A 27753-nucleotide genomic window follows, 5' to 3' on the forward strand; every position below is an offset into this window, starting at 1 on the left:
AGCCTTCGGACGTAAATAAAACAAGTCTATACTTTGCACTACACTGTTTACACTCCTGCCACTGCATTTGGTTAACAGAATTACCCGAGGCGTCCATTAAACATCACCGTGGTTAAAAGATTAGAGGAAACTAAGTACAAAATTGAAACGTAACGCGGAAATTACAATGGGCAACTGACACAGATGTTGGCATATACCCTATATGTTACATGAGCTGTCCTCCACAGATTAATATATTGTGGGGAATTAAATATTGCTACTACTCTGAATTCCTGACTCCAAACTTCAAATTGAGATGCAGCCTTTTTTTTCATTCAGAGAAATGTTCAGGAACAGAAAGTGTCTCCATCTTGTTGGCTCTCAGCCTCTTGAACTTTCCACTTTGTTCAGTTTTTTAACCAAGCAAGCTGTGAAACTTTAGCTTTAAACCTTTTCTCTGCTTCACTAAGTGCTTCAATTAGTTAATGTCTGTGTGTTTTGTCAGCTTGAACCTGTGTTTATGCTTGGAGATCCTCTTTAGTCCTCTTCCGAAGTGCCACAGGCATGACTGAGGGGAGGGGACACTAATTTTGGTGAGAGCCAGGGAGGGGGTGGTGGTTTGTTGTATTGTTGAACGGCAGCGAAAATAGGACTATCAGTTCCACTCAGATAACCCCTAGCTGTCATTGGACCTCAAGCCAAGCTGTGACCCCGGGGCTTGAACTCTGTCACGTGACCAGGCAGTAAAGTGACCAGTGGTATTGCTGGGCTGTGCCTGTGGTCAGAGAGGGGCAGGCTGTCGAGGAAATAGGTTGAAGGGAGAGAGAGAACAGAGAGAAAGGCAGAAAAAGAAAAGAGTGATGAGGCGACCAGGCCCGGTAGCCTTTCTTTAGCTAAATCCATGCTTGAATGGGGCCAAGGCAGATTGGGAGAAGCATGAAATGGATACATGGGAAGGTAAGGAAGACAAGCAGGAGACTACTGCATTCTGTTGAACTAAACATTAATATTTTTGGGATGGAGACGAGAGGCGTGTGTGATAAAGCTGTTTTTAAATGGTTTCTGGTGACTAAACACACATTATTCAATATATATATATGTAACCGGTTTGATTGTCTCTTTAGTAGATTGTATGTTGTTAATCGAAACATGTCAGATCAAAGCCGATTCTGCAGAGTATTTGAAAAACACTTAATTACACTTCCCAGAATTTTTTATTAGTAAATAATAATAATAATATATTAATGATTTTCATTACATTTTTCAACATTATGAAAAAGAACGCAATTAGTTCCAGACTATTTCCAGATGTAACGTTAACGTCACGCCGATGCACCTTTAGTAAACTGGTGCTACATTGCTCTTGTGTGCAACATTTGATGGGATTAGTCCTTTACACTGAGACTGGTTAATGATTTTCAAGACAGACTTAATGAGCAATGTTCCAGCTTTTCACAGTGCTCCCTGTGACTGATGCCCTCAAGTGCTTTGTTGTTGTTCGTGTTATCACTTATCACGATGCAGTAGTGAATTGCATGGTGTGCCTCCATATGTATTCATCTTTGGTAAGTGGCTGTGGGTTAGCTTGCAGGCAGCAGTGTTGATAGGATAAACTGAGTTTTACATATGGTTAAATTTCCGTCTCCTTATATTTGGCTCTTCCTGGATTTTTCACTTGGAGCCTGTTTTGAATGATGGTGTAGTCTTCATACTAAGCACTTTTTCAGATGATGATGATCTTTCCTTGACTTCAGCTGACAATTCTCTCCCCAATTTGCTTTTAGCTTGTCGTTATGTTGTTGCTTTGGCTAGATGAATACTCTTAAGTGCTGGAGTAAAAAAACCTTCTTTAGGCAGTTTTCACACGACATCCCTCTGGGAGCACCCACCCACCCACCAAGCCTCCAAATCAACCCCTCCCTCTTTCCCCATGTATTGCAGGAATTTGGAATGTGATCCTTTCTCACTCTTAAGATATATTCCACATGGCAAAGCAAAGTGAATCACCAAAGTGTCATGGACTGTTCATTACTACTGCATGTTCTTTGATAAGTGCTTAACTCAATGTGTTTGATTCAAATGATTTTTGATGTAACTTGCTCATTGGCGCTTGGGGACGTTAAAGACAGGGAAATTATTTCTGGTTGTTCCTTCGTCCCCTGTTTTTCTTCAAGGACTTTAGTAAAGCATGTGGAGGAGCCATGATACTGTATTCGGTCCCATCCCCCTCATGTTAATCCCCCTGCCAGCAGCCATATTGGTTTTGCTCCAGCTAAGGGAGGTTTAACACCTTACTTCTGTTGATATAACTGAAGCCATTACATTTAATCTGCAGGAGGACACATTGTTTTGATATGTTTTTTTTCCCCCTGTAATGTAGAAAGGGTGTCCTCAGCTAAACTAAATTAGGAAGACGAAGAAGACAAGGCACCAGAGATCAACAGAAAAGGAGCATGAGGTTGTTTATGTGGATGTTTAAGCAGGGGCAGAAGCTGTGTGAAGATCAATAGTAACAGTGGGGGAGGTCAGGGACTCCTGTGACTCTGTAATGCTCGTCTATAAATAGCCAATAACATAGGCTGCTCATTCCGTGCATGCTCCTTTATCTAATTTGACTGAAACATATACCCATTTCTCCATCATTGTCAAACCAAACCAAGTACATCATGTTGCCTATCTTTGCCTTACAAGGGATTGTTATTACAACTGACCTTGCACCCTTCCCCCAAGGACCAACACAAACACACACACACACACAGTATTTAAATAATCTGCTGTTTAACAATTTTTTTTTCTTTCTTAGTGATCATTTTTTATAGTAGATGTTAAAATTGCCAATCTGTTCATTTTACAGTGTTTCAGTCTTTCATATTTGGGAAATTATCAATGGGTGTTCATGCTGCTGACTCTGTGATCTGTGGGAGGTCTCCTGTGCCTGCTAATACAGTAGAGACTCAACATTCATTAGCAACACTTTAATATGACTCTGTATCAAAAAGCATGGGCTGTAAGACTTAGCACATGGTTCATATCAGCACATGCTGGCTGTTTAAGCCCGACATTAAAGAGGAGCTAAGGGCCAAAACCAGTTCCTGCTTTCTTTTTAAGCAGATGTTTTAATGTTCGGAAAACGCCAATGAAAGAAACAGGACACAGGCTTAAACAGAGATGTCTGACAAGCCTCATTTCCACACAGCTTTAACTCTTTATTTATGTTCGTGTAAAAAACATGTTACACTAAAACTAAATAAATAACAAACTTTATTAAAAGTAAAAATGCTGTCAAAGTGAACATGGTTTACTAAGCATGTTTTAATCCTCCACTGTAGTGTATCTGGTTTAACACACCAATCCATAGAATAGAAAAAAGCCCAATTGTACATGTTGTCATTTTTGCTGCGGTTGAACTAAAACATACCAACTCAAAATAGTTTTAAAAAAAATAGTTACAGAGATTTGGTAACTTTTGTAACAATCCTTTTCCCTTTGGAGAAAACAACATACTCTCAAAGGATGTTCAACACGGCAGCATATTTTACAGAAAAACAAGTTACAATTCTGATGTGTAATAATCAATGTAGGGTAACTCTACTGGAAATTCAGGTATCAGTCGTATTGTATACTATTAATGCACCCGCTGAGTGCAAGGATAGATCACTTAACAACCACATATATTAAAATAAAACCATGGATTCAGTCCAAATGTAAGAAAGCTCTACTGCCTCCTTGCACATTAACTCTTATTTAAAATTTACACTGAATAAAAACCAACATTTAAATTATCTTTTCAGATGCAAACAAAGCTCAGATGGTGAGGCCGACTCCTACAGTCAAGGTCTTTTCCCATATTATTTAACAAAGTACCATCACTGTTATTAGCATAACATTAAAATGTATCCTATCCTTGGTGTGGTATTAGTAAATGCTAATCTTTTAGCCTCTAAGCCTGGGTGTATATTATCAAGAGCACAACATCAACAGGTTACCTTTGTCTCGTGGTTGAGCCCAATCTACAACTGCATGCATCTTACTTAAGAGATTAGCATCACAGTGTGGGCTGCTGGGAATGCTGGATCTCAGTCCCAGAGAGTCTTCAAACGCTTTCTACATACCAGTCATAGTAAGAGAAATGCTTCCCTTCTTCACCCCCAGGTAGGAGAGATAAGTTTCAGAGAAGAGATGAGGAGTTGAAAAGGGGGAAGGAGAAAGAATCAGACATGGTGGGTGCCAGCAGCGGAAAAGTACAGCACATTCCTCCATCCCCCGCTCCCTGTCTCAGCTGGGCACGATTGTGATGGAAAGCCCGAGACAAAACCTGAAGAGAAAACCCCTTCAGCAGCAGGCCTTGTTGCTCTGTCAGCCACTCAAAGGGCTGCTTTACACTATACATCAGCCTTTGTGTGCATAGGGTGTGGACAATAGGGAGATTTGGCCACGATACATCCCTGTTCTCAGTGTGATGCTGCTAAGAGGGGGTCAAGAGATAGTGAAACCTGGGCAATATTTAATCAGGCACCTTTACTCAGTAGAGGATAGAACAGTGTGTGAGATGAAATAGTCATTCCTTATAAAAAGCACAACTCACCCAGTCAGCTTGTCACATTTAGCATGGGCTAGGACATACAGGAGCAGTGGGAAGGAAACAAGAGCGCTGTTTGTCTTTGCCACTGACTGGGGCTTCAAACGCTCAACTGGTTTACGTTAAAGTTTGGAATGAAACCCAGGCTGACCCCTGAGAAACAATGCTGCCTTTAATGGGCCTTTGGGGGTGGGGCTCTCTCTCTCTCTCTGTGTGTGTGCGTGTGCGTGCGTACGTGCGTGCGTGCGTGGAGATGAGGGTTCCTTTAATTAAGCTAAAGAGACAGAAAGAGAGGCTGGAGATCAACCATGCAATCATCTCACCTTAATGTATAAATTTAGCAATGATACAAAAACAGTTTTTTGTGGTGTCCAGGCAGTGACTAACAGAATCCACTTCCACGTCATTAACAAAACAAAGCTGCTCTGTAAACTGTGTATAATCCAGTTTCAGTGATAAAATGATGGAACTCATTCAATAATTTAATGTTGCATTTTTTTTAATTTAAATTTAAAGTTGTACAGTCGATTTAAAGAAAGAAGGTTATTAAAGGAACCGGCTTGTGACTTGTAGTCCATAGTATGGATCAATCTCCACAAATGTTAAATTCTTCATTTTCCATAATGCAACCAAAAGCATTTTTCAGACTGTACCTGGCTAGTGAACATCCACATCATTTAAACTTCACTTCTCCAATTTTTAACAAAGGGTTTCTGTTAAAAATGTGTAGCCTTCAAGAACAGACTCAGATAACCCTGAGGATATCCTCAGGGTTATTTTGTCAACCTAATAAAGCTCCCTTATAGGGGGCGAGCCATATAGGACATTATGTAACCTTTTCTACAGGCTTAGGCTGCTTCCACACTAACAAAGTTTCGTTTTACAATGCTGTTTTAGTGTAAAAAAAACAATCTCCATCCAGATAAATGTTTCAGTTGCGCATCATAAATGCTCCACGGATGATGAGATGGAACTGTTATTGAAAGTAAGTGACAGCAACATTCCTGCATTCACAACTGGTAGTCGGGGCAAAAGGGGTGTTGATTGTTCTTTCAGGCACACAGAAGGTCTCTGTTATTGAAAACTAAAAATGAAACGCTGCTTGACAGGCCACTGTGATCAACAAGCTGCTTCCCCCGCAACACATTTTGTCATCAAATCCTGTTATCTGGAGAGAAGAGCAATTATCCAACAGGATGAAATAAGAGATCCAACATAAACAACATTGTAGGTTGTTTGTCCCTACCTTCTGATACAGCTATAGAGGTAAACCAGCAGCAGGTATACCAGAACTTTGTTGTTATGATACGAAACATACGGCCACTTCGTGGAGTATTCACGATTTAGGTACAAGAAGTACTTGGTTCGATTTTGCAGAGGAAATGGTGGTTCGGGTCAAAGTTGTTATACGTAATAAACAACGACTTCCTCAATTCCAGATTGTCCATCCTGCCCAACCTCACTCCAATGCAGTCAACTCTTAATATGAAGCCGTCCGACTTCCTCATTTGATCCTGTATAACAGCCAATAGAGGTCACCTAGCAATGGGTAGTAAGTCTTATTCCTCATTTTCACTTGTTATTCATGTTCGAAGTCACAAACATAGAGGTACTCTCTAGGAAGTCTGCTAAATAGTCCAGGTGTCTCTTTCCCATCACTGCCGATCAGAGCCGGAGCCAATAAAAACCGGTGTCTACTGCAGTGTCATTTGACCAAGGAGTGAATACTGATTGTATCCATTCCCATCGCAGACAAAAGCTAGATGTTAGTTTGTATTATTCTTTTTTTTGATTGGAGAAAAGGGGCTTTATTGTGATGTTTTCTACAGGATGACCTCAAAATCGTATGAACATCGTGATTCATATTTATAGTACATCAGAAAATGCCTGTTTCCCAAAGCAAAGCAGCGGCTACACAACAACAGATTTATTTCTTAACTACAGTAGCATCTAATAATGCGGATGTGAATGAATTTAATTTATTAGGCAAAACACATTCAAGCAATGGGTAATCAGAAATAAGTGTGAACTGTTTACATTAGAACTAGTTTATAATTTAGGAATAATCCCTTCGAAGGTTCACCGTGTTTTATAGATTCTTCTGAGAAACTGCTTCATTATTCTGAAAAGAGATGTTGCTGTTTTCAATTCTTCAACTCACTGAGCATCAGAGATTAAATTACTTCAACTCTTATTGTAATCGGTTGGAGATAGAAATGTCACGGACAAATATCTCAAAGTTTGGGTCAAACATGCTGCTGGCAGGAATTTCGCAGAGTGAATTCCTTAAGTTAAATGTCATGAATATTTAACTGTTATCTACAGGCAGGAGGAGGAGGAGTCATAGGACGTGACACGCTGAGATCAAGTGTGTGAAAGTGTGAAGTCGCCTGTTTATATGGCGGCCATGCACTTGAAAGACAGGGTGATAGATTTGGCAAATAAGCCTGAGTGATGGCAACTAATGGCCATTGTTTTTTTTCCTCACAGAAGGAAGTCAGGCCTTTCACATGGGGTGGGTGGTGAAATATATGGTTTGAATGTCTTCACTGAATGAGCACATGGTCTGACAAATGGTTGTGTGAAGAGGTGAGGATCCATACTGTCATCAATTTGATCTTCAAAATGTTTTATCATGCCAGATATCTAACATCATACTGCAGGGTGGAGCTGATCACTGCAGGAAAAGCATAGTTAAAAACTGAAAGTGCATGTTTGCTTTGTGAGGACGATGGTTAGTAGTACAACGTTTGTTGGCTCTTTCTTCTCAGGCTTCATGGACGTGTCGCCTTGCTTTACTCTGAAGCTTAGCAGCTAGAAAGCTCTTTATTCTTGCTTGAGCTGAATCACTTCTGAACTGCCCCTCAACTCACACTTGAGAAAACTGTGCTGCGTTTCACCCAGATTGAAGTTCATTTAGAGCCAACAGGCAGGAGACTCTAGCAAATTAATAAAGATGACTCACCAACTTAGACAATATATATCAACTTTATAGCTCTGTGTGACAGTAAGTTGCCCCCCCTCTCCATTACTACCCATTGGACACTAGCGCTGTGTAGAACCCAAACTGCAGATATAAATAGATATATACAGTATTATTTGTTACTCTGTATGTATGGTTAGATAAGATAAGAAAGTAGAAAAATCATCCAGTATGTACCAAAAGAAAATCATAGTCTAAATCCCCATTTGTCTGACAAAGATGATGTCACATGTACAATCACAAATCTATTTGGAACATTTACTCGGAACAATGGCCAAACATTGTGTGAGACCTATCAATGAAGTTATAAAGGCAAATTCAAGCTTCAAAATTGGGCTCTTTACGAAGGTATTCATTTTGATTTAGCTACTGCATTAGAGCCCAAACAATTATCAATTTGTTGTTGTTCGATATTTAATTGGAATCATTATTATTATTACTAAATTTTCCAGTGTACATATGCTCTGCTCATCTTGTTGTTACTCTATACTAAACTGATCACATTTTGTTTTTGGACTGTTGGTTGTTATCAGACTGTTTTTGTAGAAAATTATGATCGACCCTTTTCAAATTTACAATTTTTACACCAAAGAATTATTGAAAAAAAGTCTACAAATTACTCTATAATGACAATTATCATTGGTTTTCTAGGGATAATTATAAAGACTATATCATTTCTATATAAAAAGTGATAGAACTGTGCTAATTATCTCTGTAAAGCAATAAGGTCACCCTGCGTTATCTAAAAGATTATGTGTAAAATGAGACAACAGCGTCGTGAGGATATTCTTCTGAATGGAAGCGCTCTCCTTCTGTGACTTAACCTCTGTGCTGTATAGAATTAATCACTGGAATAGTTATATTCTAGTCCCAGGATGGCCTCACCGTGTGACGCCCCATTGTTTCCGTACAGTATGGCTGCCCCTGCGGACCTCTGCACGCAGCAAACTTAAACCTCACAGCATCATTTAAATGGTAATCTGTTTCTGTGCTTTAGAAGTCCTCTATTCATCATTCATTATCTGGGAGAGGCTTTATGCCATGTGCACCCCCGCACGACCCCCTACCCCTTCTAATTACCTTTAGTGCATGAACCCTGCTGCCTAGTATGATCCCCCCCTCTCTCTGGGAGGGAGGCTTAGCTCTCAGCTCAGTCACATGCCTCTGATGAGCTGCCCCTTTTAATTATATATATATAGACACACACACTCAAAAGCTGAATATTAAGGAAGATGTTACTGGGGCCTGTTGACTGTCAGAGGCAGTATCAACTGAGTTTGTTAGACTGTTCAACAGCTCAAGACAAAAGTGTAGTGTCTATGATTTGTTCAGAGAAATCTGAGACTTGCAATATCCATGAAATCTTTACAGAATTTCTCAAGTAAATTGTATTCATGTCAGCTCCTATCTTTCTTTAGCCAAATTGTCAATCATTGTTTAAATTATAAATTTTTTTTTCAAAATGGTCACTGTTTTCCAGCTCAATTTTGAAGATTTATGATGAGCTTTTTATATTTAATCAAACTTAGTTACATGACTTGGTTATAGTCAACACAAGAGTAATTTATAATTGTTTCTGCACATAGAACATGTATTTTTTTGATAAACCAATGTTACATACTTTATGTTGATAAAGTACTTAAATAATATAATTTCTAATGGCAATTTACACGTTTATTTACAGCAGAACATTTCACATCATATATGACAATGCAGGTTCAGCATATCTCTATCAATCCACATGGGGCTATTGTTGTTCATGATTTTGTGAACAGATGACAGTAGTGAGTGTAGTACAAATGGAGGCCATGCAGGAGACCTGCTTGTCTGGCTCCATTATTGGCTTTCCAACCTCAGAAGCCCATAGGAGGGTAAAGGTCCTGCCTGTGTGCGGTGCAGTGCGTTGCATTACACAGGAGTCTTGGATTAATCAGGAGTTCAGGTTAATCTCCAGGCTCAGCAGACAGCATTAACCTGCTGGACAGCAGCCTCAGACCTGTTATGTTTCTTTGTGGCTACACATGTGAAAGCACACACAATCTTGTGTTTATAATGGACTCTGCCTATCTTTAATAGAAGGAAACCATTCTCTACATCAGCCTATAGCTAATGGTCCTGCTGCAGTTACATACTTAAGTAGAACGTTTGAGGTACTTATGATACTTAAATTCCATTAATTTTGTCTGAGAGCTAGTCAATTTTATGAGGGAGGTTTTTAATACAAGTGGATAATAGGTTTTTAATATACAGTACTTAGTTAAAGATGAAAACACTCCTCTTATACACCCTCTCTTCTAGTGGTGTCTCACAAACAGGAGTCTGTAGCAGTGCTCACATTTCAGATGTGTACAAGTTCTTACCAGGTCCTCAAACGGCCTGGTGGTGGGACACAAGAAGCTGACTATATTCGACAAAACCAATACCAATACAGCTTTCTCACCAAACCTTGTCTTTGTGCCACAATAGAGAAGCAGGAACCCCCATTACATCACATGCATCAACATGTTGTATAAGTGTAACCTCAGGTCCTGATGTGTCCAAACTGAGTCAAGCTCTGACTCTGATCATCTGCAGGTCACATTCCTGCTGCAGGCAGAGCTGATCGCTGTAACCATGGTGTCCAACCCGTCCACTCTCTTAGCAGGAGGGGTGTGGTGTGTGGAGCTTCTTTATGTGTGTGTTATAAAGCTTAAAAGACCATGATAATAAAGAATATGCATGAATATAATCTGACTTAATTGTCAGCTTCCTCCTCGATGAGTTTGATTATGTGTATCATGTGGCCTGGAGGTAGACGGAGGATTAGGAGAAGATTTCCAGCAGCTTTTACCGATTGCTGTCTTTTCAGTTTGAGAACACCTTCACACTTAGTTAAGAGGCTTCACAAGGAAGGTCCTCAGTCGAAAAACATCTGTCTTTGATCCTCCCCCAAGTCCATCGGTATGTTCCGCCATACATCCACAAGTCTTTTTGAAAGAGACATCGGCCCAGTTTTTCTTATTTTTTTTAAAAGTCTCCCTCTTCCATGGTAAGAAAGCTGTCAGTGAGCCTTTCAACTAATTTAAACATCTATGTGCTTGGTTCAGGACATCCTGCTCCACACCACTGTCCCACTGTGCCACAAGGCCCCTCCTCTTATCCTGAGCCCCCAAATATCCCCTCACATGTGTTCCAAATCCCTGCCCTCACTTATTACTAATCCTATTCTAACAGCCTTTTGGTTTTGAGTGATCAGCAAAAAGTGTTTGCTTTTTTAGGAAAAAGAATGAGGGTTAATGATTAAGAAAGTACCTGTGTAGGATCCATGTAAAGAGATACTGCTATAGACTGAGCGCCAATAGATTTTAAAACACTTGATTGGAAGATAAGCTGCCATTTCGAAGTTACAAGACGATGCAGATTTTAAGGATAATGGTGTTCAATAGAGAGAGCATCTCCAAACCACATGTCACAACTGACAAAATTAACTATATTTGACTGAAATACATATTAGACATCAGTTTGTTTTAGGGTGAGTTTCGCTGAGAGAGAAAGGCCTCTTCAATGCGATGTTACTGTTAAGAGAAAGGAGAGGTTGTAAACAAATCAGTCGTGTCGTATACCTTTCTGCCTCCTGTCAACAGAGTTTCTGAATAAAACATAAGCTACACAACGTCTCCATTCTCAATCCTGCTGCCTGTTACATCTCCACTTTCAGAAAATGAGAGTTAGATTTTAAGCATCCTTCGGATTAGCCAGCGCCTGGATAGCACTTAAGCCTCGACCGACCCCATGATCTCAATTAAAAACTTGTGCCTTCAGCAAGGGTTTTGCAGAGTGGATTTCTAAATCTGTCCCTTTTCCCTCTTTCTCTTCTGTCTGCAGATGATCCAGCTGACCAGCGTACTTGCCTTATCTGTGGAGATCGTGCCACAGGCCTGCACTATGGCATCATCTCTTGTGAGGGCTGCAAGGGCTTCTTCAAGCGCAGCATCTGTAACAAGCGTGTGTACCGCTGCAGCCGTGACAAGAACTGTGAGATGTCACGCAAGCAGCGCAACCGCTGCCAGTACTGCCGCCTGCTCAAGTGTCTGCAAATGGGGATGAACCGCAAAGGTAACATTTGGACACACACAGGACATTACTTCAGTTGACATTATAAGCTTCCAGTGCTCCCACCTACAAGAGAAAATGAAAAAATAAGTCTTTTGATTATTTGTTTCCACTTAACAGCTAAGATTTCCATTCATGGTAAACTCATGTTTTTATTATTGTTCATCAAGGCTTCTCCTTGAAAGTGAAATAACTATTTTCATAGTTTTTGTTTTAGTTTCTTCTTATAGACAAGAACAAAGTCTATATGTTACAATAATCATAATGAGAAAATCAACAAAATAGTCTGCAGCCTCAGATTATTTACAATATTAATTCAACTAATGTCTAATTTTTATAAACTGTTTAAATGTTGAAAAATGTCTTCTTTTATTTATTAGTTAACGGCAACATTCCAAAACATTACTACCTTTCATTACAAGAATATGGTATAACTTTTGTTTGTGTGATCATTTTTCACCGACGCAGTAAATCCTCACATTTTACAAACGGAATCTAGTAAATCTTTAGCTTTTTCCTCTTGAAAGCTTACTTCAATGATTAAACATTTGTAAACATAATTCATCAATAGTCTTAATTTACTAATTGGTTGTAGCTCCAGTTAAGTCTTTCCAGAGACAGATCAGACTTCAAAACTAATTTAACTTGAATGAAATATTATAAAAAAATGTAATCAAACTGTCCAAATTGTGAGGTGCTTGGTGACACACACATTCATACAGTAAGCACCCGCAAGAGTTATGTTGTTCGTTCCAATTGCATATACTGCCCTCTAGTGGATGAAACTCTTTAAGGGACGTCAGATTTCATTTTGTTTGGCTTATTCTCCAAATGTATAACTTCGGTTCAGCTTGTCTTGTCACATGAAATAGATTTACTTAAATCACAGTGTTAAACAAATAATCCTTATGGTAAAGAAAGGAAAATGTTTGCCTCCTAACAGATGGAGGAAAAGCTTTAGTTCTAACACAAAGGAAAAAATCACCACATGGATGTACAGGGCGTCAGGCGGTGCAGTGTTTGATTGATTTCAGCCACTAGGTAGAGCTGTGATACTAATCATGAATCGTGTTCTTGTTCAGGAAGCAAATGAAAATGAAATCTTTCTTTCTGTCATGTAGCAATCAGGGAGGATGGCATGCCAGGAGGGAGGAACAAAAGCATCGGGCCTGTTCAGGTACGCCTCTATATACAATCACTCTATACATATTAACCTGTCTCAGTCACAGAGTTAGCTCGCTTACCATTTAGCGCACAAACCATTCACTTAAATAAATGGTAAATGGTCTGAATTTATTTAGAGCTTTTCTAGCCTTCATGACCATTCAAAGTGCGTTACAGTATAGCTTGCCAATCACCCATTCACACACACTTTCATACAATGCATCTTTTCGGGCCATTCACGTTCAGCATCTTGCTATAGAGGGGAAGACTGGGATCAAACCAATGACCTTCTGTTTGGAGGACAACCGCTCTAACCAGTGCTGTAATGCTAACCATGTGGGTGTACCCTTGAAGGATGTAATGAGCGTGAGCCCTGACCTTCAGAATTATCATGTAGCACTGATAATTCCCTATTCAGCACCAGCTTCATTTGAGAGATACAAATGGTCAGGATAATGGGTGGCATGAGGCTAAGTACCACTGAGTCACTATTCAGGGGAGGGATGAGCTCAATTCATTCCAACTCAATTCAGTGAGTAAAAAAACAGAAACCCCTGCTTCTATTAAAATACGGCTTTATTTCTAAACCCTAATGAAAGAAAGACCTCTCTGTCATTAATATGGAATGAATTGCTATTTCAATATAGGTAATAAATTGATAGAAATGCCAATGAATTGACCCCTGCTACAGATACAAGACACTACATTTTACGGAATGTTAATGCCTTTCTAAATAGCTTTTGTCTGTGCTTCTCCCAGCACAGACCTGCTAGGTTTCTATTATTTTATGTGTGTGTATGTGTGTGTGTTCCAGTCAGTCAAATGCACACACATGTGTACACACACAGGCGCGTACCTGTTTGCCTCCTGTCTGTCTTTCTCTAGCTCCCTGTTTCATTGTGTGATTGTGGCCTTGCTCCTGAACATTTGATTGAGAAGCAGCAGAGAGCTAGTCACTGCTATCAGCTGAACCGAGACACATCTTATGAGGATGTGGCTGAGGGGTAGAGTGGTCGTCCTCCAACCTGAAGGTCGGCGGTTCGATCCCCAGTCTGACCAGTCTGCATGCCGAAGTGTCTTTGGGCAAGATGCTGAACCCCGAATGGCCCCCCCATAGAATAACAAAGTGCTGCGATAAGATGCACTGTATGAATGTGTGTGTGAATGGGTGAATGTAAAACTGTACTGTAAAGAGCTTTGAGTGGTCATCAAGACTAGAAAAGCGCTATATAAATACAAAACCATTTACCATTAACCATCTATAAGCAAAAAAAAAAGAGAAAAAATATAAATTGTGTATTTGTGCGTTTTAGATCACGGAGGAGGAGATAGAGCGGATCATGTCAGGGCAGGAGTTCAAGGAGGATGCCCCGGAGCACAACTGGGGCAACAACGGTGACAGTGACCACAGCTCTCCAAGCAATGGAGCTTCAGAGGGCAACCAGCCATCACCTGCCTCCACTCTGTCATCCAAGTGAGTTGTTCATCTAATCCACTCAGCCGTACAGCGCCGGCACTTGGCCCGTCAGTGAGATAATGAGCCGGCCCTGACAGTCTAACACCTCATTCCTGTCTCATCCAGACTTCACTTGAGGCATTCATCAACCTAAGAATGCCTGAATATGCAGCTCCTCAGGCTTGGTGATGATAGCAAACACAAAGAGCTTGCAGCACTATCTGCTGTTCTTGCTAAGGAGACGAGCATATTGTATATCTGCACTCATCAAGGGCAAATATTGTCTAGGTACTCGCATGACGGCATTTATTTTAGTCACATTTTGTATAAACAGAAGATTTTCTGCAGCCACAGAGCCTGGTAACTATTCAGAGGAATACTTGTTTTATCAAATTAAATCTGAGCAGAAATGAACAACAAAATAGAATGCCTGAGCAGAGAAAGCTTTGGTATGCAGGTACAAAGTGAACAGCAAAGTTTAGTCTACAAGTTTGCTAAGAAATTTAAAAAACAATGTTAATGCAAAAAAGCACAGAACTTCACCAAAGTCGAGTATAAAGGTCACGACTTATATGACTGTGTGGCATGTTATGCAAAACCTAGCACAAACACAGGATGCAGAGGGAAACCACTGGCTTTGCTATCTACTGAGCACACAGATATGAGATGTATCAATCGCATCTGCCTCTGGGTAAGATGGTGTATTACTCAAAATGTCCAACTATTCCTTTGATATTAAAAATAATTCAGATGTGCCCCTATCTGTCTATGTGTTTAACCTTTGACCTCTGTGTGCATACAGTCGCTCTGTGGAAATGAACGGCTACACGGCAGCCCTCAGGGACCAGTACATCAACACCTCCATGTCCACACACTACCAGCTCCTGCCTCACCTGTTCAGTTATGCTGCCCAGTCAGGCCTGCTGGCCCCCCAGCCCCGCAGCATCTACCCACAGTCCCACCCCCTGGTGCTGCAGCTGGTGGCAGCTGAAGATCTGGCCCCACTGGCCACACCTATGCTCATAGAAGACGGGTGAGACAGTACAACACGTGTACATTGTGTTGATTTCTTCCCAGCTCATATAAAGCTTAGTTTGCTCATCACATGTCTAGAGTTTTGAAAGACCACACTTAGCAGTGACTTTTTAAGTCTTATCCTAGTAACTACAAACTGTTAGCACAGACTTAAAAAAGTCAAAGTTCAACACTGCAGTTTTCCCATTGTGCAGCTGTGTTAGAACGTATTTTAAGTAAAACTGGTTATTTATTTAATTCAGAACATTCAATGTTTTGTCATTTTATTTCTGCTGCTGATACTTTGTCCGTAGAATTTAAAAGACGTTGTTGAAAGCGAAGTCAACTGCAGACTGGGTTCCATGTAAAACTTGAAGAAAAAAATAGATTTACCTGTGTGTGTGTGTGTGTGTGTGTGTGTGTGTGTGTGTATTATATGCATTCAATTCATAAATGACAGTGGCAGACCATCTGTCTTTTTGAATTTAAGTTCAGAGATTTTCTAATTAACTTGTTACATCACAGGTAATGGCTAAACAAGTAACTCTTCATTTCCACTATGATAATGGCAAAATTATGTGAATAAGTATGTAGTTAATGCGTTGTCATGGTAAATTTAACATCAAATATGTAATCAATCAGATTTCACGTGCTTATGAAGCTATGCACAGCAAGACGAAGTTCCCAGCGTAATATATTGTTGTCTTTTCCATCCCAGGTACAAGGTGACGCAGGTGGAGCTGTTCTCCCTGCTGTGTCGCCTGGCAGATGAGTTGCTCTTCCGTCAGATCTCCTGGATTAAGAAGCTGCCATTCTTCTGCGAGCTTTCCATAGAGGACTACACCTGCCTGCTAAGCTCCACCTGGCAGGAGCTCATCCTGCTCTCCTGCCTGACTATCTACAGTGCCCAGATCTTCGGAGACCTGGCTGACATCACTGCCAAGTATACACCGTCTGATGACGAGCTGCAGGGGTAAGTGCCAATGAGTTAAAGAAGGGATTTGCACGAGGGGCTTTCGTTATCCCTGTTTTATTACCCAAGTACATTGCAACTTGGGTCTTCTATTTTGTAATTTGGATTCCATTGATTTAAAAGTAATTCTGTATGAATGTGATGTTAAAATCATACAGGCATCAAGAGAAAACTGTGTAGCAACCCTAACCTCTGTATGCCAAGATATAACCCACTATATTTAGTTTGTAACCATCAAGCAAGAAGCATAGCTTAAGTCTTACTTTACTGGAGGACACCATGTTCAGGTTGAAGCGCCTTCAGGGAATTATCACCAAGCTGTTCCCCTCAGCTCATTGGGCCTTTTTAGCATCTATACATAAGTTGTTTTGATTTTACAACATGCAACTTTACAGTTTTGATTCAGTCATATAGCTTCCACCAACCACATTTCTCTGGAAGTGTTGAGTGCAAAAGCTCTAGGTTGACAAGGTCAGTGAAAAGCTGGAGCATTCAGCAGTTAAAGAGACTAATATTTCCCTCAGGGAAAGCAGAGGAGGATAGAAACACTAATAAGTCCAAATGAATGCTACCATTGCTCTGATCTGTTATCTAACATGTTCACGGTAACTTTATCATATGTCATTATGGAGCCAAAACACGAGTTAATGTTGCTCAAAACATGACGTTAGAGAGACTAGCATCATCTACCAGACAGACCCACACAACAATGAAGTCGCTATCCCCCCCCCCCCCAAAAAAACCACCCCCACATACACACACCCCTACTGCAGTTGAAAAAGGCATCTGTATGTAAGTAGAAGAATGGCTGAAGACATTTCACTCGTTCAGTATTATTTCACCTACAGTGTCTCATATTGTCTCCTAGCTCCCGTTTGTGGAGCTATTCACATACACAAGATATCCAAACTGGGGGTTCTAAGCTTGGGAAAGTAACCAAAAGAAGACAACACAAAATTCAAGCAATGCATCTCATCCCTCCAATCGACCGTCTCGTCAAAGCTGCGTCTTTATGAAACTGTACTGCCTGACAAATGCTAGAAGCCGACTTTTCCAGTTGCTCACTTACTTCTGACTAAAATCTCTGCTTAAGAGTTGTATGATGCTTCAGTCATCCTCAATGCGAGCATACATTGTATGGTAGGATGTGCACAGGCAGGCAAGTCGGTTAGTGACAGACAAGTACGCCAGCCAATTATTTCATGCTGTCAAAATGAAATGATTAGTTGTGTTTATTACAGGCCTGCAAGGGCCAAAGACCCCAGCTTTCTTTTCATTTATTGATGGTTATCAGGACTCGAAGAGGATTTCAACAAATGAGATGACATTTTTTTCAGAAACAACTTATCAACTCCATATTTAAGATTTTATATTTAACCCGTTGGAGCGAGGGCAATTCCATATTTCATGAAGAGTGGTGGATATCAAGAATTAAATGTTCCCCTCTGCAACAACAAAGGCAAGACGTTCTACTCTGTGAGCATAGTATCTCTAAAAGCTTCTGATAATTCCTTGAAACCAACAGGGAATGTATTGTTGTTGGATGAGGGCCAGTGAAGTGGTGCGTGAATGGGAGGACTCGTCAGGACAGAGCTGTGGCTAGCACTGTCTGGCATGGGAAATACATGCATGTCCCATTCTGGATAGGAAAGGATGAGTGGGGGGTTGGTTCTGTGTAAATCAGACCAGTATTATCTGACCTCATGACACACATTCTCCTAATACACTGTGCTGTTGTGCTGCTTCGGTCAATTTGCTTGTCGTTAAAGACTGAATGTCTGATTTACAGTGGCGGCACTAAAGTTTCTGGGTGAGATTAGAACTATGAGAGATACAGGGGTTTGAGGTTTGATGAGTGGAATTAAACTCTGTGGGTTTTTCTAACTCTTATAAAAAGCTGGGGGATCAGCCAGACGTTTGATAAGCACTTCTACTAGATGTGACACATTCCCTCCCTCATTTTTGCCTTGTTCATTGAAGCATAGAAGATAATAGTGTTGAGGGGAATTTCATTTTGTGATGAGCTACTCCACTTCATCACAGTGGATCTTAATGTGGACAGTAAACCAGTTTATCTTCTGCTTTGTTTGGATAATATGCAGTAGCTTTAATATGACCCTCAAGTGACAGCATTTAACTTTGGTATTTTCCCAGTGTTAATGACAGGTCTGTGTTTTATTCCTCAGCTTCAGTGAGGATGGGATGGAAGTCATGGAGAGGTTGATATATCTGTTTCGTAAGTTCCACCAGTTGAAGATCAGTAATGAAGAGTATGCATGTATGAAGGCCATCAACTTCCTCAACCAAGGTAACAACACAAGCTCTGTTATTACATGACCCAAGCACTTCATGACCCGTAGTGTATTCTCTACATGACTCCTACCATTTGTATCCTTGCAGATATCAGAGGACTGTCCAACACCTCCCAGCTTGAGCAGCTGAACAAGCGCTACTGGTATGTGTGTCAGGACTACACTGAGTACAAGTACCCGCACCAGCCCAAACGCTTTCCTGAAATCATGATGTGTCTGCCGGAGATCCGCTGCATCGCAGGTAAGACCTTTGAGCCTCTGTGAAGATTCTCATTCATCCAGTACTATGGTTTTGTCAGGAGTTGTAGAAGTGCACATAGACAGCTGGACTTGCTTGTATTTTTGAAAATGTTACACCTACCTCAGAATCAGAATCAGACCCTGTGCCTGGGTCAGACTGGGTTTGTTTTGGTCAAACCAAATCACCCAAGACGTATGAATTACATCTCAAAGGGCTTTTTGAATTTCTCAGACGTCATGGACAAAGTCAGCTTAGATGTCAGAGTATATACTTCAGCTTACACTGAGGACGTAAGCGGGGTAGACACTCCTTCAATGTGGCCCAAGTACGGTAGCCCTGAGAGCTCAACGAACAGCAACTTAAGAAAACACATGCAAGTTGACAAAACACAAGCAAAGTAAGAAAACATCTTCATCAATTTCACAACAAAACACAACACATAACAGAAATGCGCAGCAAATACAAAAAGTGCGCAGCAAATACAAAAAGTGCGCAGCAAATACACAAACGCGCAGCACCGCGCTGCAAATAGAGAAACGTGCTGCAAAAAGAGAAACGCGCTGCAAATAGAGGAGAAACGACAACGGAAGTGTTTCCAGAGGACAGCTAAAAGTGATGGACACTGCTGCCACAGGAGACACAAAAACGTCCAATACATCATACAAATTCGGTTCCACACAGGGGTCGGCAACCGCATGCGGCTCTTCAGCCACTCTCTGTGTGTGTGTGTGTCTGTGTGTGTGTGTGTGTGTGTGTGTGTGTGTGTGTGTGTGTGTGTGTGTGTGTGTGTGTGTGTGTGTGTGTGTGTGTGTGTGTGTGTGTGTGTGTGTGTGTGTGTGTGTGTGTGTGTGTGTGTGTGTGTGTGTGTGTGTCAAAGGTTGTGTGGAATATAATGGCTCCTTATTCTTTTCTGTGATCAATGTTGTGAACGCTGGGAACTTCCGAAATATATACATATATATATATATATATATATATATATATATATATATTTTATTTTTATTTTTTTTATTTTTTTTCTCGCTCTACTTGTACTTTTAGAGGGTTTCGGTTCATTGATACTTGGTAAATGAAATGTCAGATATTTGCCTCAACAAATAGAGGATTAACTACGGTGGCCCTGAGAGCTCAACGAACAGCAACTTAAGAAACATGCAAGTTAAGAAAACACATGCAAGTTGACAAAACACAAGCAAAGTAAGAAAACATCTTCATCAATTTCACAACACATTACAGAAACGCGCAGCAAATAGACAAACGCCCTGCAAATAGACAAACGCGCAGCAAATAGAGGAGAAAACACAACAGAAGTGTTTACAAAGGACAGCTAAAAGTGATGGACACTGCTGCCACAAAAACGTCCAATACACCATACAAATTCGGTTCCACACAGGGTTCGGCCACCCGCGGCTCTGGAGCCGAACGCGGCTCTTCAGCCCCTCTGCAGTGACTGTTCAGTACAGTGTTGTGCATATGTTTGAACGCTGAACTTAACGAATCAGTTTTCATATTATTAACGTGACGTGAGTAAACGTCACTTAATTTTTTTTAATCATCATCGTATCAGGCCATCACGAAATACCAGGAGCGAGCGAGCGAGCGAGCGAGCGCGCGCGCGCGTGCGTGCGAGCGAGCGCGCGCGCGCGTGCGTGCGTGCGTGTGTGTGTGTGTGAGAGAGAATGTGTGTTCCGGCGCTCCGACCCCGCCCACTCGCTCGGAGAGACCCATCTGATCACGGAAGATGGTCCGATCTAGAGACATGCCGTCTTCTCCTGTTAAACTGAATAAACAGCGCTAACAAGCAAGCCCCTGTTTGTGAGGCAATGTATTGTCCATAGTGTGCAGGGGTAGGACACCTTCACTATCAAAACAGACATTTTGCCCCCTCTTCTGAGCGAGTGGGCGGGGTCGGACCTATATACAGTCTATGCCCGGGACCGGAGCGCTCACTACACACACACACACACACACACACACACACACACACACACACACACACACACACACACACTCGCCCGCTCCTCATGATGGCCTGATATGATGATGATAAACATTTTTTACGTGACGTTCACTCACGTTCATCGTAACGTTCACGTTAATAATATGAAAACTGATTCGTTAAGTTTAGCGTTTGCGAAACATATGAACACCACTGTACTGTACACTTCCGTTGTGATTTCTCCTCTATTTGCAGCGCGTTTGTCTAATTGCAGCGCGTTTCTATAATTGCAGCGCGTTTGTCTATTTGCTGCGCGTTTCTGTAATGTGTTGTGTTGTGTTATGAAATTGATGAAGATGTTTTCTTACTTTGCTTGTGTTTTGTCAACTTGCATGTGTTTTCTTAAGTTGCTGTTCGTTGAGCTCTCAGGGCCACCGTAATTAACACATTAAAAGACTTTGTGTCTTGTGATTGAAGAATATAACTGAGGAACACTTATAACAACCTTCATATATCGCTGCCAGCCTGTGAAAAGCTCTATGGCAGCTTGATAAAACAATTTTAAAAAGGTGAATTACAGCAGTTTCAAAACAGATTCACATTAGAGACAGATCTTTAATTCCATTATTTTCACTCATTTGATTAAAATATATATATAATATTTCAAAAATTCAATATACTGTATATTTTCACAGCACTGATTCAATCAGTTCATTCTGCTCTTTACTTTGTCACTCTGACTTTCTCCCATGTCAAAAACATTTTTTTGGTCCTTTGTTAAAGGGATAGTTCACTGGAAAATTCTAATTCACTCATGATCTACTCACCACTATGTCGATGGAGGGGTGGGTGAAGTGTTCGAGTCCATAAAAACGCTTTTGTAGTTTCAGGGGTAAATAGCCTAAGCTTAGCTAAATATAAATCAAGTTGTTTCTGTTTACAGGAAAGTTGGTGAATGTCCCTCTGGAGCAGCTCCCGCTCTTGTTCAAAGCAGTCTTGCACTCCTGCAAATCCAGCCTGACCAGCTACAGGACCGGCCCATTGCCCTGCGTGACCACCTCCGCAGGAAACTAGACCCCCCGACACGCAGAGTCGAGGGATTGGTCCCCTCCCTTGTGAATGTGACAAGCAGCTAGTTTGTTTTTTGTAACTTTTTTCTTTATATATTTATTACATGACAGAGCTGAATGTATGCTGATTTACACTGTGCACATGCTTCTGTACAAAACAAATGCTCGTAGATGCATTGGTCTTTGGAGTTTACAAGTGTGTATCCAGTTTGCTCAATGTGTCGGTGTTGCCATTGTTAGAACTAGACTTTAAGAGAGTTTATTTTATTCAGACGGGGGCGGATAGACACGTGATGAGTGTTTTGAGACTACCTCAGGAAGATGTTATGATGTTATGTATTTTCAGGTACCTTTTTTTGCTGTTAAATGAAGAGAGGCCCAAAACCAAATTCCTGTGGATGCTTTGGCAACTCAATCAGAGACCGAATGTTCAAAGGAGCTGCATAAATCAAAGATTGAAATCCAGTCTTTAGTTACACTGAAAATGCTAAGTTAGTTAGAAAAACTGAGCTTTTTTATCTGTATGGACTCTCAGATATTCTGCTAATGAGAGGTTATCTTGTCAGTTTAACATTCCATGAGTTAAGTGACAGTTGTTGGTTCTGTGGGATCTTCATTGAAAAACGGAGCATACGGGTATTTTTTACAATCATAGACTGGGGGTGTAAGGCTTTAATGAAGAGGAAGACGAGAATATGTAGGTTTGCTGTTATAGTTTCTATTGTTTTCCTTTTTTGACCAAAGTGTTATGCAATGCTTTTTTCAAACACCCATTGAATGGTGGGGAGCTGATAGCTTCACAAAGAAAAAAGGTTTATTATCAATGAAGGATCAAGATAAGAAATTAATCAATCTACGTCAGAGGGGAGAACCCTTTGCTGGACAGATGAGTATGTTGCCGCATTTCATTCTAAATGCTACTAAACATGCGCACATTCTTATGCACACATACTATATGCATAGAGCAGACTTTATTCCCAGTCTTTGCTTCTCCCTTTGCTTCTCATGAGACGGCTCATTATTTGGGCTCTTTTGCCTGTAGTACCAGGAACTTGGTGCTTTTTCAACATACCTAAATCTAAGGTCCACAATACTGTTGTGTTGTGGGTTAAAGTGGTAGTCTGTGTAATGCTGAGGTCTTCAATTCATTCAGAACACACCAAAATCATCAAACATAACTTTAGGTGTTCTAAATAGCAAGAGATCTTCACAGGTGAGTTGATGTATACTTGACCTAGTAGAACCAAACTAGAACCAACAACAACTGGATTAAAATCATAGAGGTCAAATTAACCCAAGTCCATGAGAAGTGATTAACAGTCGGCGGTCATTGCCGATGGTTCATTTTAAGCTGGCTAGCCTCTGTTAGCTTTTCCAGCTTCAAACCATTTGGGAATACCCCAAATTAAAAACCAACTGGTCCATTCAAAAGTTCTGTTTGCCGGGAACGTAAGACTGTTCTCAGGTCTTACCCGGTCCAATCAAAATTTTGCACAGACCTAAGACCAGTTGTAGGTTAAGTTAGACCTGACTCCAATCTAAAGGGGACTAGTAAGTGTGACCTGGTTCAGTTCAGGTCTTCAGGGTTTAAAGGTTGTTCCGAAAATCAATAAGGTAAATTTTAAGTTTATCAACAGCAAAGAACTTGCGGATTGTCACTTTAACCCAGACGAAAGGGGATTCAGTTTGATTGATCTGGGCCATGTCTTAATGATTCTAGGCTAGTTTTAGAGAATTTCGGTGACCTCTGGCTTGCATATAACCTCTGTGACAGATATGCACATTGTTAAAAAATAAAGCCATAGAAAATGGTCTTTATTTTTGAAGTATGAGAGGATCACTTCAAACTACTTGAAGTTTCTTCTTGGTTTTCTTCAAGTTTTTAGCCGTTTCATGACGTATGAACAATTTTGAAATGCAGACACAATGCAGTTCTTGCAATGACTCTTTTTTGCACACGACGGTGAGGTGTGGAGACCTTGACTCTCGGCCACTGCCCACCAAGCGTGTTCCTCTCTCTCAGGTCCCTGCCGACCTGGATTTAAACAGGGTAAAGTGAGTGTTATGTATTGCATTCAGGAGTTCCTCAGTGACCATGCTGATGTACTTGTAGTATTAGTAGATGTAGGTTCCAGGACATTGTAGGTCCTCTGTAGAAAAAGTGTTTTTTTTCTCCACTTTATTTCCCCCAAGGTCCCCACTCCCCCCCATTCGGTGAAAGTGAATGTAGTTTTAAGGTGAGACATGCAGTGTGGATTTTTCTCTTGGCAGTGATGATGGATGGAGCGAGAGTCTGTGGCATCATCAGAATGTCATGGCTTCTCCTGCCAGTTTCTATCTACCACTCTGTGTGCAGCATTAACTCTACCACCAGTCCAATGCAGTGATTATCTTTCAAATGTTTCAGTTAGCCTCTTTACATCTTTTGATTATTATACATTTTCATGTACCTTTGTAGTTATTGTGAATGTTTTGGTTTTTTGTTGTTTTTCACTTTTTTGCAGAGTGAAGAGAAGGCTCTATCATTTTCAAAATTTTCAACAGATTCTTGACTTTTTTTACATTAATAATTACTCTTTCCCTTGTCCACAGTGGTTTATGAAAACAAAGAATTACTCAGGCAATGTCAGCTACATTTTATATTGACAATGCTGACAGTTTTTTATGCATTATTTGATTTATTTACAATGTGATGTTTTGGAGCAATTGTTGGTTTCAAACTTGAATTACACAAGTTTTCTACTACCATTGTTCTCAGAGCAGCTGCGTCAGGTGCATAGACAATATTATCTGTGTCCTTACGGTAAATTATACATCATCATCACACAGACTTCTAAGGTTAAAGGGTTATTTTAGTTAAATTATATTAAATATACTCGAAAAAAAATTCTCACTCACCCCAAGGTATATGCCGCCTTGGAAGTGGTTTTGATTTGATCAGCTGCAGTTTTGAAATATCTGTCTTTCACCCCTATAAAATGGGAGTGGATAGAGTTTAGCTTGTGGTGCTCACATTATTAGGAAATTTAATATTTAAAAACATGTCTTTCTGCAAAAATCAGTTCTTTAGTTCTAACTGGAATTGGGTTTTCATTGGAACTACTTTCTATCAAAGAAATAGTCAATATGAAACCAGCAGCAGTGTGTATAGTGCGCAGAGACTTAAAAATATATATTTATAATGTACTTTCGTCAGTTATGTAAGCACCACATGGATATCTTAAAACCGAGCTTATACAACCAGAACTATATACGGTGCCAGGTGAGAAAATTCGTTTATGCAAATTTGATGATGTGACCCTTGAATCCACATGTTCTCAGGGATAGATTTTTTCATGTAATAGAAATCTGTGTGATGTGATCGATAATGTCAAAGGAAAAATCCCCCAAAAATGCTTAAAAATAGAGTTTAATGACAGAAATTCCAAAGATTTGAAATACAAGTGTTATCTGTCAAGTTTGGTGTGAGAATGGAAAGACCAAGGACTGCCATTTTTGCATTAATGTTCAACAGTCTAGCTGATCTGTACACAGAAACAGTCAGGGAAACATAGAACCCTGCTAACTGTGTAGTAGGATTACCCAAGAAAATGTTCAGGGTGGCAAAGAACAAAGTCCCCTCATGTCAGAGTAACTCCAGGAATGTAGTGAACATCACAGACTGCTATGATCTGACGGTGGAAGAGGATCTGAAGTGGGATTTTTCCTTTAATGTAGCAGCAAATGCTAATCAAAGTTTAAATAAAAATATCTACAGCTACATTACTGCCACTGCTCTGACTTCCTAACTGGCATATTTTGATACACATATGCTGATGAAAGTGTTCTTTTTATTTGCTGTATTTGTATTTGAATTTTTTTGTGCAGACAAGGGATGTCATTTGCAATTTCTGTACTGAAACTACCTCTTTATTTGTCATCATGTTACTTTCAAATAGGTGATTTTTTTGTCTTATTTATTGGTTTCATTGCACCAATGTTCTGTTATTTTGTCTCTTATTTCACTCAGTGACCTCTCAGCTTTAGAACACGTGCTGATGCCTGTTTTATTTCTCATTTTTCGAATGCTTAAACACGTTGCCTCATTTTCCTTTCTAACTCAGACTCGTCTGCTGCCAGCAGCTTTTATTTCTCTGATCTTTGACATTTTTACAGGTTAAATTAGTGTCATCTTTTAATTCACTCCTGCCCTGTTATCCATACCAAAGATGAGAGAATGTCAATGACAATGTCCGCGTACTGATTAAGCATTCACGTGATGCAGGGCATTCTTACTGCAGTTAACTAGTGCTTTATTTTCCCGTGCTGACCTTTTTTAAGTACGTCTTGTTATCTTGTGAAGGGCTGCTGGTTGTTTACACTATAATCACCATATCATGATATTGTGTGTCTGGGTTTTTTCTGTGGTCCTATGATTGTTGTTCATTGACAGGGCCTTTCAAGGTAACATGTAGTGTTAACAATGGGACTGCTATCAACTGTGACTTTGTTAATGCTGCTCGTGATCAATTATCAATCGGAGAATGTAAATGTTTATCTCCTGTTTACATGCTCTCACTTGCTCATGTCACCCTGATGCAGCGGCCTGCAACAACAGACAGTGCAGTGCAGTGTTATCACTGGGGTTGTACTTATAACGCTTTTAAATGGAAGCTGCCAGCCTTACTTACTGATGTCATGAACGTATGAAAATGTCTGCCTTCAAAGTTATATTTTGTTTTTGTTTTTCATCTTTCCTGTAACTTTAAGGACTGATACAGAGATTATATCCACACTTTAAGCAATGTGAAAACCATGTTTAACATCCATTATAACCTTAGGAAATGGTTTTCAATCGACCTATCAAACTGTTGGCTTTATTAGTAAACTGACTTTTTCAAAAATAATAACTTTTACAGTCTAGTCAACTGACAGTTTTCACTGCTTGTGTTGGACTCCTGTTGCAATAGTCTAAAGGTGCTGCCACTGGATAGTCAATGTCATATTAACTGTAGGAATAGCCATTAAAAACGTATAGAAAAGAAACGTAAAGTCAGATTTTGCACTATTTTATTTTTTTGCAGATGTCGTCAGGGAGGAACAACTATTAAAAGCCACTACAGGCAAACAACACAAACATGTGTTGAACCCTGGTGCTGTAGCACTGTGATAACTATGTTGTTCAGGAGCACATTATGATAATGAGAAGAGTTTTGAGGAAGTGAAGGAGAATAAAAATCTGACATATCTCAGGGAAGAAATAGATTTACACATGTCAACACCTGTGATCAGACAATTGAAACGCCTTTATGTTTTTCTCTCAGAAATCTCTTGTCTGCTCTTGTTACTTTAACTACCTGTGAAGAATGTGATCCATTACGTGTTAAAAGCATGTTTAGAATATGTTAGGACTTGAAACCAAATAAATGTGAACGTTATGCAAGTGTACACACTGTTCGCTTTTCTTTGACGGAGTAACACTGGACCACTGTTCCTGCAGAGCTGCTTCGGCTTCAGGCATGTTCTCTCACTGTTTAGAGCTGTTCTAACTTAGATTCATTTTGATGATCAAGATCACCCTGAAACACTCTTGGTAATGCATTTTCTCCTTGGTTATGTGGAGCCTAACAGGTCCAGATTAATCTGGACGAACACCTATATAGATACAAATTCAAAATCATCCATCTATAGAATTTCTCTGACTTTGGTCGGATGAATATCGAAACTCTTTGAAATTACTTTGAAAACCTTTAAAGCTCTTTAGCAATAACAAATTCTTAACCCAAAGTCTTCTGAGATCCTCTTTGTAAGGCACGGTTCATATCAGTGGGTGATTTATCTGAATAACAAAATATTCAGCATAATTTGTGAATGTTTTTTTGTGAAAGTCTAATAAGCTCCTTAGACACACCTCCTATCTGATTATAATTACATTGTGCAAACCTTTTCCTCCAATTGGCTTATGTTCATGT

The 27753-nt window shown here is 40.2% G+C and overlaps 1 protein-coding gene across 3 annotated transcripts in view; it reads left to right on the forward strand.

Moving 5' to 3' along the window:
- nr6a1a (nuclear receptor subfamily 6, group A, member 1a) overlaps positions 1-27205 on the forward strand; it is an 88830-nt gene extending 61625 nt beyond the window's left edge. For all 3 annotated transcript variants that reach the window (XM_053420750.1, XM_053420751.1, XM_053420752.1), the window contains 8 exons: positions 11406-11636; positions 12755-12810; positions 14111-14271; positions 15056-15286; positions 15986-16240; positions 18427-18548; positions 18641-18793; positions 21676-27205. In XM_053420750.1, the coding sequence (XP_053276725.1) occupies positions 11406-11636; positions 12755-12810; positions 14111-14271; positions 15056-15286; positions 15986-16240; positions 18427-18548; positions 18641-18793; positions 21676-21806 (1340 nt within the window). In that variant the 3' untranslated portion in view covers positions 21807-27205. The remainder of the gene's footprint in view (positions 1-11405; positions 11637-12754; positions 12811-14110; positions 14272-15055; positions 15287-15985; positions 16241-18426; positions 18549-18640; positions 18794-21675) is intronic.
- The last annotated feature ends 548 nt before the right edge of the window (positions 27206-27753 follow it).

Source organism: Pleuronectes platessa, chromosome 4 (genome assembly GCF_947347685.1).
Source record: "Pleuronectes platessa chromosome 4, fPlePla1.1, whole genome shotgun sequence".
NCBI classification, from domain to species: Eukaryota; Metazoa; Chordata; class Actinopteri; order Pleuronectiformes; family Pleuronectidae; genus Pleuronectes; species Pleuronectes platessa.